The sequence below is a fragment of the Hippoglossus stenolepis genome, chromosome 11 (assembly GCF_022539355.2).
Source record: "Hippoglossus stenolepis isolate QCI-W04-F060 chromosome 11, HSTE1.2, whole genome shotgun sequence".
NCBI classification, from domain to species: Eukaryota; Metazoa; Chordata; class Actinopteri; order Pleuronectiformes; family Pleuronectidae; genus Hippoglossus; species Hippoglossus stenolepis.
Genome location: NC_061493.1, coordinates 19381827 through 19401028, shown reverse-complemented (window position 1 = coordinate 19401028; position 19202 = coordinate 19381827). Strand labels below are relative to the sequence as shown.

The 19202-nt window shown below is 42.6% G+C and overlaps 2 protein-coding genes across 7 annotated transcripts in view; one reads left to right on the top strand and one right to left on the bottom strand.

Annotated features, from left to right (window-relative positions):
* Positions 1 to 5051, top strand: part of LOC118117226 (netrin-G1) — a 59322-nt gene extending 54271 nt beyond the window's left edge. For all 3 annotated transcript variants that reach the window (XM_035169290.2, XM_035169292.2, XM_035169289.2), the window contains one exon: positions 1894 to 5051. In XM_035169290.2, coding sequence (XP_035025181.1) covers positions 1894 to 2132 — 239 coding nt within the window. In that variant the 3' untranslated portion in view covers positions 2133 to 5051. The remainder of the gene's footprint in view (positions 1 to 1893) is intronic.
* A 7990-nt stretch (positions 5052 to 13041) lies between these two features.
* The window catches only part of LOC118117365 (guanine nucleotide exchange factor VAV3), a 48396-nt gene continuing 42235 nt past the window's right edge, over positions 13042 to 19202 (bottom strand). For 2 of the 4 annotated variants that reach the window (XM_035169546.2, XM_047342101.1), the window contains exons 26-28: positions 18776 to 18829; positions 16984 to 17132; positions 13042 to 15467 (exon numbers count right to left, since the gene is read on the bottom strand). In XM_035169546.2, the coding sequence (XP_035025437.1) occupies positions 15426 to 15467; positions 16984 to 17132; positions 18776 to 18829 (245 nt within the window). In that variant the 3' untranslated portion in view covers positions 13042 to 15425. The remainder of the gene's footprint in view (positions 15468 to 16983; positions 17133 to 18775; positions 18830 to 19202) is intronic. The other 2 variants (XM_035169547.2, XM_035169549.2) reach the window with 1 other exon arrangement.

Below are 19202 nucleotides of genomic sequence, written 5' to 3'. Positions count from 1 at the left end.
GGAGAGAGGAGGAGAATATACTTACTGTGCATCACCAGGTAATTGCAAAACACAGACATATGATATGTTTTTCTGCAAAACTGTAAAATATCAGTAAAGTGCTATGATCACTCTGCACTTTCAAGGTACGACAAGATGTTTTTTCATCAACGCCAGTGACAAATACACCCAATAATAATATTCAAGATTCTAGTTCCACCATTTTTATGGAAATTATCAAAAACCTGTTGCTCAAAAAACATCTGCAACATCAATCTTTTCCTTCTTCAGTAATGATTTGCCATTTAAATGGAAATGACTGTAAACACACAGCTTATTCATGATAGGATTTGCATATCAGTGTATGTGTGTGTGTGTGTTTCACTTAAATCTAAACATCACAATATCATATTTCCAGCATCAATTACATTTTTTTGAATCCATCTACAACATCAGTGGTAAATGTCAGGTTTCTCTGTCAGTTCCTGAATCAAAAAGAGCAGTGGCTTATTGCCAGGCTCATTATTTTTGCCCCAGTGCTCAACAATCATAGAGAGAGAAATCTGTCACGCAGACACCAGAGCTGCTGCATTTTAAATAAGCAGTTTGAATGATATTTGCTCTTGTAATATTATCATTATTGATCTTTCCCAGAAAACACATAAAAACAGTTTAACAGAACAAAGTCATCACACAAAATCCGCTCCGTCTGTTTGTGGCAGATGAGGCATGAAAAGTGGATCCACCCAAAAAAAAAAAACTAAACAAGAAAAGAAATGGCAGCACCGCACAGAAATACTTACAAATCCCAAAGTGATCATAAATCCCTGCATCCACAGGTGGAATTTCCATTTAAAGCACATAACAGCAGCTTTATCTGTGTGAAGAGGGCGGAGATATTATGAAGTTAACTCAATCCCGATGCCTTTTTAATCAGTTTTGGCAGCGGCGATGATTATTTGTTGAGTTTATTCTGACGCATGAGCCACATTACTCAAAACCCAAAATGTGATTACTATTTATGCAGGGAGCGATATCCAATTACACTGAAATCTCTTGGCAAATATTACCTCTTCCAGGATTTCACCTCTGCCAGCGGAGAGGCTTCCTGGGATAATTGAGTCGTGGGTTTTTGTCTGGAAATGTGAATATTAGCTTATGTAGTCCTAATCAGTCCATATCAAAACAAAGAAATGTTCCGCGGACGCCGGAGCAGTGCGGTTCAGGACATTACATCCTTTTCTGCCAACAGTGTTGTATTGTTTGTTTGTAATGTTAACCGCAGAGAAGAAAAAAACAGCAATTGGCGAATAACCTGGAAACGCACATTTGCATATCAAAAGGTAGAGTTGGTGGAGCCAGGCTTCCATCCCACGTCTTCCCCTCTCTCTGCTCTTTGAGCGTCGTCCTGCCAGAGGGGAAGCACATTTTAATACCGCCGTCCTGAAGCGAGGGGCTGTTAATACTCTGGCATCCTTTGATTCACTTATCAATAATTTCACCTCATCACCGCCATTGGTTTTGTTTGCTCTTTTTGTTTTGCCAGCATTGTTTGCTCCTGTGGTGCTCCCCTCAAAATATCCGTAAAATCCATAAAGGTGTCTGTCTGTGTTCCTTTGTCATAAACAGTCAGGGAAAGGGCATCCGCGGGCTGTGGGCTGTTTTCATACAGTACATGTGCCCTGGTTGTTTGTCTCCTCTTCCTCTCTGCCCTCCTTCACCAAAGTCCTTGGCTTCGCCCTCCCAAATGTGTCAGCTGAGCTCTAAGGACGCAGAGCGATGCAGACAGGAGCAGAAGAGGCAGCTTGTGCCCCATGAACCTGCCTGTTGATGTTCTCTGCCGCCCTATCGCTGAGTGATCTATTAATCACCCCCCACCCTGTCTCCCCTGCCCTTTTTGCTTTGTCTCTGCAGCTCGAGTGTGTGACAACGCGATGCTGCGCTGTCAGAACGGCGGCACGTGCCACCACCATCAGCGGTGCCATTGTTCCCCCGGCTTCACGGGCGTCCTGTGCGAGAGAGCTCGCTGCCAGGGCCCCGGGGAGTGTGATGACCAATTGTCTGGACGGGCCACGTTCCATCATCCACTGATCGGCTGCCACGTCGCTCTCACCGCCATACTTCTCCCACTAGTAATTGTTTCCCTTTGCTGAGGGACCTGACGGGCCTCCCATCCTCAACCAAACCCTAAGACCACATGTGATGAGACTGAACTCTCAACATTAAGGACATAAAGGACAAGAGACGTGTGAGCAACGTGCTCGGCATAAGCAACTCTTTCGTATGCCCACAGTTGCGGGTGTCGGTGTTACCAACAGGTCGAGCACTGATCTGTTGTGCTGAACGATAGAAGGATCCGTGAAAGGCTTGGAGGAGTCACCGCTGTCTTTCACTGTCACAGAGGAAACGGTCGGAGGCCTCACTTTGTGGTTATGTCATCGGCTGGTGAATCTCATTAGAGGCGGACGGGAGACTCACACTCTGAGAGCAAACTGTACAAAACTAGACACACGATTTCTAAGTATCATCTGAAGTGATTAAAAAATAATACTGTGGACGGGGACATCTTAAAACATCTTGCCTCGCTGCCGCCTTCCTTACTTGCCGTCTTCTCTGTTCTCCCTCCCTCCATCGCTCCTTCCTCCCTCCCTCCTCACCTCCTGCCTCCTCACTTCCTCCCTCCTGTGCTTTGGTGACTCTGGTGATTTTAATTTGCTGAAGGGTGTCAGTTGTTTTTTGCGAAATGCTGCACATGTATTATTATCAAGCCCCTTGACAAAATACCAATGTAGTACTTTTTTCTTTCTCAGAAGCTTTGTAGTCATGCTTGAGCTCACCTGTACGGGAAAAAAAAAAAAAAGTTGTAACATACTGTAACTGTATTTAATTTTTGTATAAAAACAGATATTTTCATGACTACGCAAAGCGAAAAGATGTATTACTTGTTTTCTATTGCTGCCGACCTGTCCTAGATGTGGACTATGAGTGCGTATAAGGAGTTTGGTTGTATCGTTTCTTTGCTTGTGTGGCACGTGGCTCTCCCCAAAATGAGAGCTGCTGTCAAAACTATGTTTACATACACACGCACACAATACACTTCCACCAAAGGGAAAAAAGAAAAAAACATGTCTGTGTCTTGTTGTTGAACAGTAGTAAATTTTATTATGTAGTGACATGACGTTGGAGAAAAGATGTGCTGGAGTGAAACCGTGTATTGTTTGCAGATAGGTACAAGCCAATGACAACAGCTGAATGTCATTTTAAAGGATTTTATTTTGAAATGCTAATCTTTGACCAACTCACTGGAGCACCAGTTGCCGGTAACGATATATATCAGTAGACAAATAACTGGGTGGATGAAAACATGTGCTGTAATCCCTCCTTCTCGTGCTCGTGAAACGTGGAGGATGCGGCAGAATCTCAAGCCAAAATCTCATTAGCTTTATGTGAATTTAACAAGAGGAGAAAAAAATGGAGATTGCACGGCTGTCTCAGAGGTTGTCCAGCTCAAATCTGTAATCAGATCTAATCCCTGAATCAAATGGGAAGAGGGGAAGGTTCTCCGAGCTGGTTGAGGTTGAAAGCCCGCGTCCTGCTGCGGGAGCCTCCGCCAGGCGACACGTTCACAAAATGAGCTTTAATTCACGGAGGATCAATGATTAGAAATGAAGTCGCATCCCACTGGGTGACATATTGAGCACTGAGACCAATTTCATTTGAGAGATTAATTTTCCTCCCGAGGTTGTCATGAAACTCCTAATTGTGTTAGAGTCTACTGTAAGTGCCTCTCATTAAACGACACTGTCAATGAAAAGAGTGGCGAATGCCTTTTTTGAGAGAGACTCTTGCCTTGGAAACGAGCTTCAGGACGAAGAGGAGGTTTTTAAAATGGACAAACACGCTGCAGAAATAACTGGGAAGGGACGGATGTTTATTCATTCAGCAAAAAAGATATTCATGCAGCTCGTGGTCAGCGTAAATCTGGAGGAGAAAATGCAAGAAACTGCTACATTAATTTAATTTGGAAAATAAATCAACAACCTCAGTAAATCCTTGACGATCACAGCTTAGTAGTAATGACGAGGATAATGGATTCTACACACTTTAAACTTGTGTGTGATAATAGTGATAGTTCAGAGTATGGAGGGGGTTCCTCTTTGAAAACCTTTTGAAAAACAAAAGAACAAGAGCACAATTGATTGAAACTTTGTTTATGTGCTCACAAATGTTAGCATGTCCAGCTAACTGAGTGTGACCTTCAAGGCTAAGGAACATTCCAGTGCAGCAGTACACAATAGCATAATCACTGTAGCATTTTCCTTGTGTGTAAAGCTACTTCTGGCTGCCAACAGAGAAACGCACTATTACACGATACAAACAATAAAGCTTCTTCCCCGTCTTGCTTGTCCAAGTACGTAGAGCGAGTGCAAATCAACGACAGAGGGTTAAAGTTTGAGATCTTGTACGTGTCCTTCTCATACTTCTAAGCTAGTGCTACACTGAAATAGAAAAGAAAGAAAGAATCTTTTACATTGGCCCTTAATTAAAATAATTCAGTTGGAAAAACAAGTCTGCTGAAGACAGCATTATCAACCAGCTAATGTAACCTTAGGTTAAATAGCTCGCTGGCTGCAACTCATGAGCTGTTTTCATACAGACGGTCCATGGCTGGAAATGAGAAGTTTGCTTCAGTCCATCTCAGCATGAAATCAAGGACTCAAGACTTTTAATGGTAAATTTGTCCAGCGGTTATCGTGATCTACTAACGGTAACTAAGGAGACAGGGTTTGGCGAAAGGTCAAGTATCTCTTAAAACTTAGGGATGCGACTAAAACTGACGAATCACTTTGCTTTTACCCGAATTGCAGTTACAGTTGTACCACCTACTGTGATTTAATAGTTCTGTTCAAGGCTTCTCTCTCTGCAGAATGCGAAGTGGCTCACCTGAGACTGTTTGCGGTGACGGTTGGCGAAAGGTTTTTTATAGCACTGTTTTGGGGCCAGAGTGTTCGTGTATGAAGGACAATTACCTTTATGACATGTTAGTGCAATAAAATTGGTGTTTTATGATACTTGCTCCTGGCTTTGGGCTGTATATTGCTAATAGGACAAAAAGTTTCAAGTTTAAATTCACGTCTGCTGCACTTTAATGCAGATTATGGCAGAAAAAGGTTGATGAAGAAGATGTTAAGAACATGTCTGCTTACAGAGGGAGTATTTAACTTTCCCATTTCCTTCACCAGAACTAGAGACAGAAAGAGAAAAGATATATTGGTATAGAACAAATTCAAGAACACCTTTTCAATACAAATAAAAATGCCGATAATTAGACCTACATCTGGCTGCTGTCGAAGATTTTATGATAATACATTTTTGGTACGTATGAGCCTTTTTTGTCAGTGGTCAGAATTTCCTGCACAAAGTAAGACCTGAGGATTTTGCTCGTGAGTTATTTCCTCCGCTGCTCCGTGTTACACCAGCGCCTTGCCCTTCCTCCTTTCATTTCCAAGACTCAGAAGGGGGTATTCGCAGGACATTTTTAGACGCGAGCAGTCTTTGTGTTCTACCTCCGTCAGCACCGGTGGCACCAACAGAAAGTTACATAACATCAGACGAGGGGTATTCAGTATCCAGCAAAGAGGAGGCTCAGCAACATGACTGGAGCACTCAGCTTATTAGCAATCCAATATCCATATGCAGCTCACCAGTGACACTCTTTGAAAAGGCCCAGCCACGGAACTCAAAGCACAACTTGATGGCACTCGGGGGCAGAAAGCTAAACTTTCCTGTCAGTCAATGTTAAGCCATAGAACTGCAGTGCTGTAAAACGAGCATTGCCATATAGAAACCATTTAAATATTAATAAAGCTAAAGCTAAAAATGGTGACACAAAATCTGGTTCATATTTGTTCCCTCGGCTGTTTTCATATCAAGGGTTGTAAAGAAAGAACTCGTCCTATTTAAATCTTGAATTTTAGGTTTGTTTTCTCAACAGCTGAGAATCTAAGATGGAAGTCGTCCTTATGCTTTTCACGAGCCAAATTTAGCTCGGTTGTTTGTAACAATCAGTCGGCTGGCTCAACTGTCACTGTAACAAAAGAAATGAGACTACATGTGTGGCTCCATATGGAGAGTCGCAGTTTCCAAAAAGACCTCTTTCCTTTGAGCAGCAGCCCTGTTCTCGTGGAGCGACGGCTGCCTGCTGTCTGACAACGGAAGCGATCTTGTTTACTTGTTTGCTTGTCAGTTTCCAGAAAGTTTCACTGCAAGAAATATATATCCCCCATTTGAAGAAAAAGTTACAGCCGGCACGGAATTCAATTTAATTGGTGTGTGTACTTAAAACAGTTGAATAGCGAAGGTACTTCTGAACAGATATATTGCCATGTTGGATTGAATTTAAACATTTTATTAATACTTTATATATTATACATAAGTTTATCCATCGATACATTATAGAGCTTATCCTTTGAGGGTCGCAGGGGGCACTGGAGCCGATCTGGAGTAAACCCTGTTCAGTTCACCAGTGTATCACAATGTACAGAGACAAACAACCATTCACACTCACACCAATGGACAATTTAGAGTCTCCAATTAACTCAACTCCCTGGACTGTCTTGAACTGTGGGAGAACCTGGAGAAAACCCACTCAGACACGGGGAGAACATAGAAAGTTAATTGCAAATAGAGTATGTTTTCTATTTATCACTAAAAGATTAAATAAAAATTACAGATATGAATAGAAATATTTGCAATAATGCTGGTTTTGGGAGAGAGGTATTCAATTTGTATTCGATAAGTGTTCTTTGGAGGAGTAAAAACCAGGTTGCACATGATATAAGAGGCACAAACGCATTCCAAGTGGCACCTCGTGTGTTTTTATGTGCGCAATACATATGCAGCCGAGCACACTGACTCGCCCACATCTATAGGACCTTTCTGCTGCCTCCATCCTAATCAATTTTTCAGCTCCAGCGGTACAAATTGTATCGGCTCCATTTATGTGGCAACACATCAGGAATGGCACTTATGGAGGGGCGGGAGAAGCATGCCATCTGTGGCTTTATCAAACTCCTATTCACATCCCTGACATCGCAAGGACAGCTGGTGGGTGGTTCGCCGGCTTGGCACACAGAGCACTCTGGAATCAATAGATAGCATAATGGAAAAATCCTTGTCCCCACTGCTCTTACAAAAAAAAACGGGACCTGACTACACGGGAGGCAATGCTTCCACCCTGCCCTCGTCCATTAGCTCAAGAAACACGAGAAAAACTGTTCTAATCATATCAGGTACAAGTCGCCTATTTCTGAGGACTCCTAATCGGAACTTTAGTGGGATCCGATGGAGTCGTTCTAGGTGTCAAATATAGTGCAGACGATTGCAGGGGGGAAAAATATGGAATTAAAAATATATATGTGAAACGCGGAGGCAGCTCAGAGCAGGGTAGTTGAGATTCTGGCACTAAACGAAAGCTATAAAAAAGAAATCTGCTTTCTTGTCACGGCCACAAACCAATCTGATGCCCCCTCATTTCAATACAATCTAGGGCAGCAATCGGCCCCTCAGCTACAGATGGTAATCCTATTCAGTGTCACACATGATCACAGCTCTTGTCTATTTTTGCTCAATGCCAAATCCAGCACTTTTGGCCTTCAGTGCCACACCTAAATTGCAAATCAGCCTCGGCTGGGATTGGCGGTGCAAGCCCAACCACCACCTCCTCCCCCCCCCAGAACCCCGACCGACACCCTGTTGAAGAAATTATTTATGTATCGAACCGACGCCGTCCATAAATAAAAGATACCATTCACAATCTGTTCCACAGTTTCCAGGAGCTTGGAAGAAAATGGTTTATCCTCTTTTTTTTTCATTTGCTTGGAGGGATGTGGGGGGGTTTATGTTGGTCCCCGGAGTTTCATCACAAACACCTCGGAATGGGGGAAAGAAAAATAACATACCTGTAGAATGTGTAAAATATTATCACTTCTTCCCAAATGCATGTAGACTGCCATCAATTTCTAGATGGAATATGTCCTAGAAATCACACCTGGGCCAATTCGAACTATTATTTCTCTTCCAAAAATGCAGGGAAACCAGAGAGGATATTGTTTTATTTCAGTTTGTTGATATGCACTTTACAGTTTTATAGAGTGAAATGTAAAGGGAGGGGATAAGGTGAGCTAAAGCCATGAGGTGTATTGAGTAAATACACAAATGCAAAGGTTTTTAAGCTGTAGGCACGGCTGTGGGATGCATGTAAATGGGAGTGTTAATAATTCAAATTCAAATCAAAAGGTGCACTATTTTGCACTTTGGGAGCCTTTTACTTCGGTTCATAGCACGAAATCAGCGGATTTACCAAAACGAAAAATACTATAAGAAAAAATACATCCGCCAAAATTATGTTATCACCCTTGTCTGTCTGTTTGTTTGTTTGTTTGTTTGTTTGTAAGCACGATTACACAAACACGACCAAACCGATTCCCACAAAACTTGGTGGAACGATGTGGAATGGGTCAAGAAGGAATCCATTAAACTTTGGTGTCTATTCAAACTATTGTCTATTCATTTTCGCTTTCTTTAACATTACAAGATTTGCCCCAGTTGTTTCTATGACATGAATGAGACTTCGGCCTCTACCCTGACACGGGCCGTGTGACATGATGTCTGTTTGTGGTGCTCAGAACCGTTGAAGAATTCAGATCAACTCCCCTCAGCCGTTCGACGCAGCTCGCACACAATGAATACATCACAGGGACAGAGGACGTTGTCACGGTACAGATGTGCTCTGCTTTGCGGAGGGAATTGGACACAATGGCTGCTTTTCTAAAGAGCTGGTGCAACGGAGGTAAAGTGAACTGTGGTGAATCCTAATGTGTTGATTCACATTAGCCCCCACACATCAACATGCCACCACTGTGCAGACACACACACAGGATGTTGATAACAACCTGTTTTGATGCACGTCACATGGAGCCGCAGGGTGTTGCCCTTTTACTGCAGCAGAATCCATAAGAAAATCATAAGGAATAATAAGTCCTGTGCTGGATAATCCACAGAAATATCAAAGCCATGTGAAAACAAAACTGCAACTATCAGAGAGGCTGGATATCTAAGCCCAAAAAAACTGAGATTTTAAGAATAAAGACAAATTATAACCGAAATAAAGTTGCGACATTACAAGAATAAAGCTCATTTTGCAGGAAGAATATCAGGAGATCAGTCTGTTGCCTGGTTAAAATGAGGAATATGGAGCATATTGTTACCTTAGAAGAAACGTTACACTCAATATTTTGACTCATCAGCACCAAAATAATTTAAGTATCAGGACTTGAAAAGATTGTGGAAGAAAGTGTGTCTATACTCTGGAGAAAGATCTGAACAGACTTGAAGGAAATTGCCTCTTTAGTGGAAGAGGAAATGTTTGGAGGTGGGCGTCAGTGAGGCTCTCGTTGGTTACATCTGATGTTCAATGAGGTTTTGTAGTTTCACAATGAGATCGGTTCAAAATTCAGAAAGGACTCAAACTCTGGCAAGCATCTGTTGTCATTGCTGCTTATTTCCCTTTATTGAAGATTATGACAAATTATGTATTGTTTATTTGGTTGAACTAACCCTAACCCTGCATGTAAACTTTTTGGAATCTGCTGTTATTGGTGCCGATCTGTGTTATCTAGCAACATCATCTTAATTGTTATTCTAACCCAAACGAGTTTTGACTGTGACGCTAGTTAACGCAGAGACTTTTGGAAGAAAAAGAGGCACAGGTGGCAGTCGTGGCCCAAAATCCAAAAACAAGGAGCTGCTAAACAGAAGCAATTAGAGAGGAAACAGAGTCACAGTCAGAGAGACAGACTGGCAAGGACACGAGGAGAGTTCCTTTAAAGACAAAGGGCACACGGAAAAGAGAGAGATTCAAGTTACAGTGGGGAGAAGCTTTCATCGCTAAAACCTGCCATCGCTCCCTGAAGGGAAGAGGCAGCAGTAAACACGAGCCCCTCCTCTGTTTGGCAGACATGGAGGAAGGGGACCGGTGAAGAGGAGGGAGACAGAGGGGGAGTAAGAAGGAGCAGAAGGGGTGAGAGACCGGCAGGTCCTGCCAAAGAGGCCCCTATGACGAGCAGCGTCACCTCGTTAAACCTGTCCCCGGGAGTCACAGGCAGATGCTCTGCTTCTTCTATGATAATGGCTGACCTGCGAAGTAGCTGCCGGCGTCACGCTCCTCTGAGCAAAAAGCTTCCACTTCTGACTCGGCACTCTCACAAGCAGCTTGTTGCACCGTAGGTTTTAATGCAGGCCTGGTTGTATTATAATAGTTTGTTATCAAATGTAAAAGAAAATGCTTTTCCCGCTGTTATGGTCGTCGTAAGTGTGTGTTGGGCTCCTCTGCTCCGCCGCGCTGCATGTGGCCATCAGATAGATTCATGAAATTATGTCTTAAGACCTTTTAAAAGATTCTTCCCAGCCCTGCGCAAATTGGCATTAAGGATATGAAAGTGTTTCCCATTAATGCACATTTATTCACAGTTCTACATTTAGGGGACCCACCGCTGTCGAGCATCAAAGCTCAGTCAGCGCAAGGAGCCATGAGTCAAGAGGAAGTAACGAGGGTGTGGGGGGAGAGAGAGAGAGAGAGAGAGAGCAGTGGTTCTATGGGGATTAGCTCATTTAGACTGCTTTGATCTGTGATATCTTAATTGCTGGGTAGCACTGATGGAGTCCTCACAGAGACTGAGCCGCACCACGCAGGGCGAGGAGGGAGGGTGGTCGTGTCCTCGCCTCCTCTTCCTCGCTCCTTCCTTGACTTGATAAACTCGTCTCGGCTCTTGGACTTAATGGGTTTATTGTAGTTTCCTGAATTGTGATGCAGTGTCACTCTACGTACCCTGAAACACTTTAAATCATTTTGATAGTACAAAAACTTGCTGGCTATTCTCAGTGTGGACATCATGCCGGAGACACAGAAGAGGACATTGTTGGATGAAACGCAGAAGAGGAAAAGAGAAAGTGCCCGAGTAAGAAACATATCGGAACATATTTCAGTCATTGGCGAGAGATAAAAGAGGCCGAAGGATGCAGGACAGACACCGACCTGGTGTTGTTGTTATTATTGGAATGGAAGTTTCAATAGAGGTTTAACTGGCAAGTTAATCTAACAAGCTCATAATTGTTAATCATCCAACAGTTGCTGGAATATTTCAGTCTGGATCGACTTGATGACATCTGTAAAGTTAGCAACGGAGCCTAAAACTAACTAACCTGTTTTCCAACAAGTTCTTTTAACTAAACGAAATAAGACGCAACTTTTCCTCTCGGTTCTATCAGCTAATTGAGCTTTAAAGATCTTCAGTGAAAAACGAACTTGTGTCTATTTAAGTTATAATTTTCGTTCCTGGTCCTTGAACTTAATTTCCAGCATTTTCAGCTCCTCTCATTCACCAACTCTTACATCATTGTATCTCGGCAATCGTCATTCCCGTTTTACTAATCAGTTTTTTGGGATGCTCCTTTTGAAGTATCTTTGCCATCTCAAAAATCGTGTATGGTGTTTGTCTATATTTTTTTAATTAGCTCTCCCCGAGAGTTTAGGAAAGACAGTGGAAGATTTCCCTCATCATCGATGGTAACTTTTTCCACTGATGTAACCACTGTCTTTTCTTTCTGAATGTACTATAACCACACTGTTTAAATATTACTGTGTTTTTCAGGTTTTGAACAGCAGTAAACTCAGGTAGTTGTAAGGTTTATGAGTAAATAATAGTGTTGTTTTTCTCACTTTCTTCTGAAACTGAATCGTAGGGAGATAAAGGCACAGAATATAATTTTAATCAACAGTTTCTTTATGAATCTCCTGTTTGGTGGAGTCACTCTTACTCAAGTTTATATTTATTATTAAGATTATATGTCATCGAGGCCATTAAATAATATCTTCAACATTGGTTCCTGTTAGCGAACCAGATATCTACACACCTCCTTCCTTCCATGGCAGCTTTTTACGCACCTCGTCTGAATACAGAGAAACTCTGCAGCTGTAGTTTCGTGATTTTTCTAAAGAGGTTGATGGTCACAAGTCGGCAGCTGAATATAAATCTTGCAGATAAAGTCTTTCGCGGAGTCGAGCCCTTCCGAGAGGAACCGGGGAGCTCACTGTATTTGAGGGCCGCTTCAGTTTTTTGCTAAATCCCTGTTTAACCCCCGATACGGGGATCCACGGGGACTGACGGGCAAAGACCAGGGGTTAAGGAGATCATTCAGACAGATGAAGGTGATGCATGGCTTCCTTTTCTCTCTCTGTCTGCCTTTTGTGTCTTTCACATGCACACACACACACATTCCCTCACTCACTATCCTACTGCTCGCCGTGCTTTATCTACTCCACGCAACCTTGTACACCCATTTCTCTCTCTCTCTCTCTCTCTCTCTGGCTGCTCCCCAACTCCTCCATCATTGCTACTCATCTCCCCGGCTAAGACAGGAACAGGCAGATTAAGGAGAGGAAGAGTATTAGGGGAGCCATTCTTTCTGCCTCCCTGTGACGGGCGGGTTACTGTTGGCGCAGCCGAGCCCTCCCTCTGCTGCGCTTGGTCATTAGAGAGGCTGCAGAGCGGTGGGGGGGAGGAGGGAGCCTGAGGGAGTGTTTACATTACAAGAATACTGATATTGTGAGGCTCTGGTGTGTAAATGCATTCTCAGGTTCAATTGTGCATTCCAGCTGAGTCAAAACCCATCGGGTACAAAAGGAAATAAATCCAAAACAAGATGATGATGAAGATGAAGATGAAAATCGAGAAATTATTGTTTAAATTAACTATTTGCACGATCCCAAGGGTTAAATCCCTTTAACCCAGCGAAGTTTAAAGTTAAAACTAGTGGTCCGTGCTAATGGTGACCATCACGACACAAACTGAAAATGAATGACAGACAGAATTATGGATTTTACGCACTGGCTGGTAAAATTGTGGATAAATTTACGTGCCGCTGCCTCACTGTGACTTTAGCTTGACGCGCAACAAATGAACAAATTCAACATTAATTCACATTAAATCTCAGCGTAAGTTGTAAAGTTCAGATGTTATTCTTTATCGTTGAATGAGATACGACATCTTTGGAAAAGATGCATGCAGAAAAACCACAGATCTGTCATGCAATCATGTTTTAACATGTTCTTGGATTAAAGGATCAAACAGGGTGAGGACAAGGGGCTTGTTTCATAAACAAGTCAGCATCATGTTTCACAAATGGCGGCCGCCTGCAACACGGAGATAAATGTTTAGTCCTAAACGTTTCTCAAGCTTCAATCATAGGTATGGTTTGAATTGAATTAGTGGAATGTGTCAAAACTAAGGTAAGAGGAATGACCTCGTGTTGCAAGTAGTAGCACGGCTGGTGAAATTTGGGTGAAACGAGCCCAGTCCAGTGATGTAAATGAAGAAATAAAGCAAAGACCTTCATTAGGTTCACACTTTCCTGTTTTCAGGTCTCTCTCTTTCTCTTTTGAGCACAGCCCGTTCTCCACCGCACCTCCTCAACTGTGATGCCTTTGTTCCTGCTATTCAACATTTGTCTGAAAGCGGTAAAATGGCCCCATCAAATTTCAAAAGTACAATTCAAAGAGGATCCTTTTATTAAATGCTGATGTCACACACGGGATTAGTGGGGTGTTAATTCTGGAGGGGGGGGACGGCATCAGTTGACGCCCTTGTGCTACCTTGCACTACAGTGAACAGCTGTTACATCACCCTTGAATCATTCACTCTGAAACAAAAAGAAAAACAAAATCTGTGGGGTGTAGAAGGGCTCTCTGGTTTCCACAGTGAATGACCTGCAGCTTCCACAATCCAGCCCACACACGCTCTTTAAGCTGATGACATTTGATGATGCCGCACGTCTGCAGCCAAGCAGAAGAACCTTTACTGCTGTAAATGTGAGCATCTCCAAACATTATCTTTCCTTCTTTTCACAATTCAACATATTCAGTTGTGTGAGGCCATTTGTAATTTTGGTTGGTTTTGGCTTAAAGGGGTATTTTTATATTTTACTCGCTTTAGATGACAAGATCGATGCCACATGTCCATCCAGGTATGAAAAATACACTGTGTATAAAGCCAAAGAGTCTTGATCGCCCCCTAGTGGCTGGCTGCTGTAGAGGGCAGAGAACCCGCCTCCTTGTGAGGTGGGAGGGAATGTCAAAAGTCTAAACATACGTATTTAGTTTGGTTTTAATTAGTTATTTGACACTAAAAGACGAGAGAAAGCTCATGATTGACAGCTGAGATCTCCTGATCGCCATGGTGCAGACTCTGGCTCCAAATTATGTCGGTGGTGCAAGATGGCAGCCATTTTGTCCAGGGTATTTTGGCTTCATTTCTGGATAGTAGGAGCAAAGTGAAGATGCATCGTCCATCTTTATTTACAGTCTAGGTATGAAGCTTCAGTCAGAGACTGGTTAGCTTAGCATACACATGTCTCTCCTGATAATCCTCAAATGTAACAAAACCTGCACCTTGTAACTTTTAAGTGCATTTTCCAATATGTCAAACTACTGCTGTAAATCTAGATTTACAATTAACAATTAAAAGGTAAAGCAGTTTTTTAAATTAAAGCAATTTGTGGCCTTATGAAGGCAGAGCTAAAAGATGAGATGGACATTCAGAAAAACACTGTGATCGAAAAGAAAGTATAACAGAAAAGGGACAAAAGCTACTTTGCTTCCAGACAAGTTTTCCTGTCATGATGGGATTGAATCACTTCGAACTCCACTAGAAAAACACATTTAAAGGACAATCCTTCGTGCTGTGGTGCTGAAATCGCTCCATCCTCTGGGTCAAATCACGTTCCAGCGATTCCATTTAAATAAGTTTATGTCAGTCCAGTGATTTCAAACGTTAAAAATAAAATTAGTCTTTGATAGAAAGTCGAGCCGGTGCTCCAACAGCAGCCAACGCTCTTCGGCTCCTGCTTTTCAATCTGGTGGAGAACCTGGGCGGCGCCTTGTCAGCAGGATCCGTGTTCCACTTGGGCGACTGAGCCTTTCTGGTATCGAAACATGATGACAGTGAGGGCAAGTCTCACACCAGCCGATGGAGTCATCAATAATAAGACAAGGTGAATGGATAGGGAGACGGGGGGTTATCTGTGTATAGCACATGCACTTCCCGGTGGACCACGGGGGCAGACAGCACCACGGAGAGGCGAGACACGGAGAGGCGAGACACGGAGTGACGCTCCCGGAATCTGTGATTTGACATCTGCTCTGTGTGAGAGTCTGTCAGAGGGCATGAGGAAGCGTTTTCTAGGGCACCGCCGCTTTCTCTTAAGTCCGAGTCTCTGGGCTTTTATCAAAGAGATCTGACTTGCGGGGCACAGAGAGAGTGGATGAGCAGCTCGGCGCCTGGCGGAGGCGGTCAGCTTTGAACGGACACGGAAGAAGTGTCACTCAGAAGTCAGTCCTCTTCTTCCACGTAGGTGGAGGGAAACCAGCCCACCTGAGAAGCAGCAGAACAGGAACACGTCAGACGGCAGCACTGAACCAGACAGGAAATACATTTTTATGTGCTGTTTTTTTTTACCAGCTTTCTCCTCATTTTGAAAGTTCCAATGAATTTTAATTACTTTGTTAATTAGTGTTTTTGTTAAGGTAAGCCTAAAATAACTTCAGCTTTCCATTAAACTCAATGGAAGTATGCGGTATGACTCAAAGAAGGAGCCATTCAATTTTGGTGCGGATCCAGATAAGGGGGTGGATCCAGGAATTGTGAGGTTTTTTCAACATTTTGTATGTTTTCCAGATAAATAATTCATGGGTCTTGATGAAAAAAGACATATTTAGGCAACTGATATCTAAGACGGTGTGAAATCTGGTGCAGCTTGACTTTCTCTTGCAGCCGACACGCGGTGCTAAGAGTGTAATTACATATTCAGGGACGATGTCTGAAAGAAAGAATCAGACGGCCACAAACAATCTCTTGCAAGTTTAATCTGTTCACTCGAGTCAGAAACAGTAGCAGAGACCGACAGCTATCCTGGAATCTCTGTCATCTACCAATACCCTCTAGACATTCTTTCCACATGACAGCCCTGTGAACTTATGAACTCTTTTCCCTCAGACTTATACAACACTCATGAAAGGGAAGATACATGCTATCAAACTGTGAGCCGAGCGCCACCTCTTCCCACTCTGCCGAGATCAAACCACCGTGTAACGGCGAGATCCCTAACCAGCTTCCCACCAACAAGGTTTTCTATCATGTCCAACAGCGCTACTGCTCCAGCTCCATCCAAGAACCCAAATATCAGACATTTGTATACACAACAAATTACTGATTTAAAATAGTATATATTTGTAGATTGTTCGGGTAAAAACAACCGATGATACTCTGCTGTTCAGCCAAGTAAAGCCCCAAGAAGAAACCTCCGCCAAGGAGGTTGTGTTTTCAACCGCGTTTGTTTCTTTATTAGTTAGCGGGATTACTTGGAAACTACCGGAGGGATTATCACGAAATTTAGTGGAAGGATGCAGGGGGGGTCAGGGAAGCACTCATTCAATTTAGCAAATTTGACATTTTGTTTGATTTCTCAGAAACCAATTTATGGCTCTTGATGAAAACATCAGGCATGTTTAGGGGACTGCATTTTGTATAATTCCTCGATTTCCCAGAGAAGAAAATCATGGATCTTGAATTTTTTTTTAAATTTAGGTATATTTAGGGGACTGCTATATGTGAACGGTTGCAATTTGATGCAGCTTAATTGGGACTGTTGGGCCTGAGCACTCTACTGAGTAACATTTTCAAGTTAAAATGGTTTCCCTTCAAGAAATAAGAAAATAGAAACTGATTATTAGAACCAACAAACCAGAGAATAATATACAATACAGTACTTCTAATGTAGGATATACAAGTGGTAACTGTCTGATCTATGGGATGTGTTATAATACTGCAAAAACCAAGGTAAAGGTGAAATAAACTGTGAGCTATTGACAGGATCCTCGAGCAGACCCACCTTGCCGCCCATCTCTCCCTTCCACCACCCACTGGTCATCTTGGTGTAGATCTTGATAATGTCTCCCTGCAGCAGCGAGAGCTCCCGTGTGTCTCTGGAGCAGAAGTCGTAGCGTGCCACTGCAACACCCACCACCCTGGGGGAAAACACTGAGACAGAGAGAGCACTTTTATTGGAGGCCATTGACACTAAATTTCTCAAATATTCCAAGGATGCTCTAAGAGATGCAGAGTTATTTAGGAAAGTTGTTTCGAGTAACTCGAAAATAACTAAACTAAATCTCACTCAGGATGTGCAGTTACAAATCTGTCACTAGATCGCAGTAGTAATATATGTCAGTTGAGCTCAATCAGCTTATCTACCTTTAATATACCGTGGTATTTATGTATTACTCGTGTTGTTTGTACAAGGTTTAAACTGGTGTGAAATAAAATTCTCACAGGAATAATTAATAATAAAATCTAGAGCCCGAACAATGTGGGTGTAGAGCCCAACCCATATATATTTATTTCAACAAAAAATGGCAATGATTGTGTTATAGTCTAACCATATACTTTATTATAAATGACTGTAAAGGAAAACACAAATACGTAGTTCTTGAATTGAGAAGATACATATAACGATAAATGAAAAGATAACGCAAATAAAACCAAATGTATTCAAGTTTAATTAAGAAATGAATGAGAATTATTTATGTAAAAGTTAAAATCCACAACTTTCTGCATTGTACCTCCTGTAAAATGAAACGCTGATATCTGCATTTTTATTGGCTAATCGATAAATTGGTCGAGCTCGAATAAAATCAGCCTCGACTCATGAGTCTGAGTCAAGTGTATAAGTGAGACACAGACTCAGAGATGGGAGAATAAACCAGACTTTACAGAGGAGAGCTCATGTGGCCGCCCAGCGCACAGCAGCGATGAGAGGGTCATGGGTAATTGTGGTCATGTGTTGTTTATATTAAATGTTCATGTTCAGCTCAGCTGCACGCACTGCGTCGCCACTTATCAGGTCCCTACACAAGCAAGTCAGTGCTCATATTACATGTGAACACCAATGTGCACATAGGCTGGTTTTCTGTGGAGCTTTCTGATGACACATGAAAGTAATTCATCTCCTCCCTCATGCACACACAAACACGTCCAACCGACTCAGATGCTGGAGCCAACAGATAGGATGCGTATATTCATGCACTCATGCAGCTCCGTGCACACAGAGAGACACATTAACAAATTCATCTAAATAGATTATTATGCTGCCGTTAAGTCGTGTCAGCATAATGAGAAAATGTTAAAACCCTCAAGTTACTCCAGCACGGAAGCATTTATTTATAATTACAGTGTGGTCACTGCCTTTGCTAACCCTGTAGTCACAACTTATAAATGGAAACCTACGCCTCAATTACCTATATTTCACTTTATTATAGATTATTAACGAGTGAAACCAAACAAGCTAAAGGCTTTGCCCCCTTTTAGTTAGGTTAACAGCGTTATTGTTGGATTTCAGTGAAATGAAAATGCCAGTAGGTGGTTTCACAGCTCTCAGCCTCAGATTGGTTGACAATTCTGCAGTTCATTTTTTTTTTTTTCCAGGTGAATTTTCTTCCAAAAGTAAAATTTGGATGTGGTTGTTTCTTCCCCCCTGCCCAAATAAAAATGCGTACGGTTCGTGCGATGGTACATAAAAGCGTCATCATTAGACTACATTATTTAACAGAGACGGGGGGGAAACCTGGAAACGTGGACACGCAGCGAGGAGAGACAAAGAGAGAGTAGAAAAGCTGTACCTGTACCTGACCAGAAAGGCGAGGAGGAGGGAGGAACAAAGCTGCAGCTGCCAGGAGGAACTACAGAGAAACGAGGCGAGTAATGGGGGTTGGTTCAGGCCGTAGTGGGAGCGAAGAGAGAACATAGGCAAAGTAAACACGAGTTTGACAGAAAGAGAGGGTAGAAGAGGGAGAGAGGGGGCGCGAGAGAGAGAGGGAGGGAGAAGGGGAAGGAAAAGTTGGCAAAGTTAAAGAAAAGGCAAGGGCGGGGGGGAGAGACGAGTCAGAGAGGGAACAACAGTGAAATAATCGGATCATTTGTCATTTTACTTACACAAATACACAAATTCTTACTTAACACTGACAAAAACAACCTGTGTGCTAATGTGCGTAATTTAATCTGGGCTTTTTTAATGGTTTGAACTACATTTCTGTAGCAGGGCTGCAAAATGAA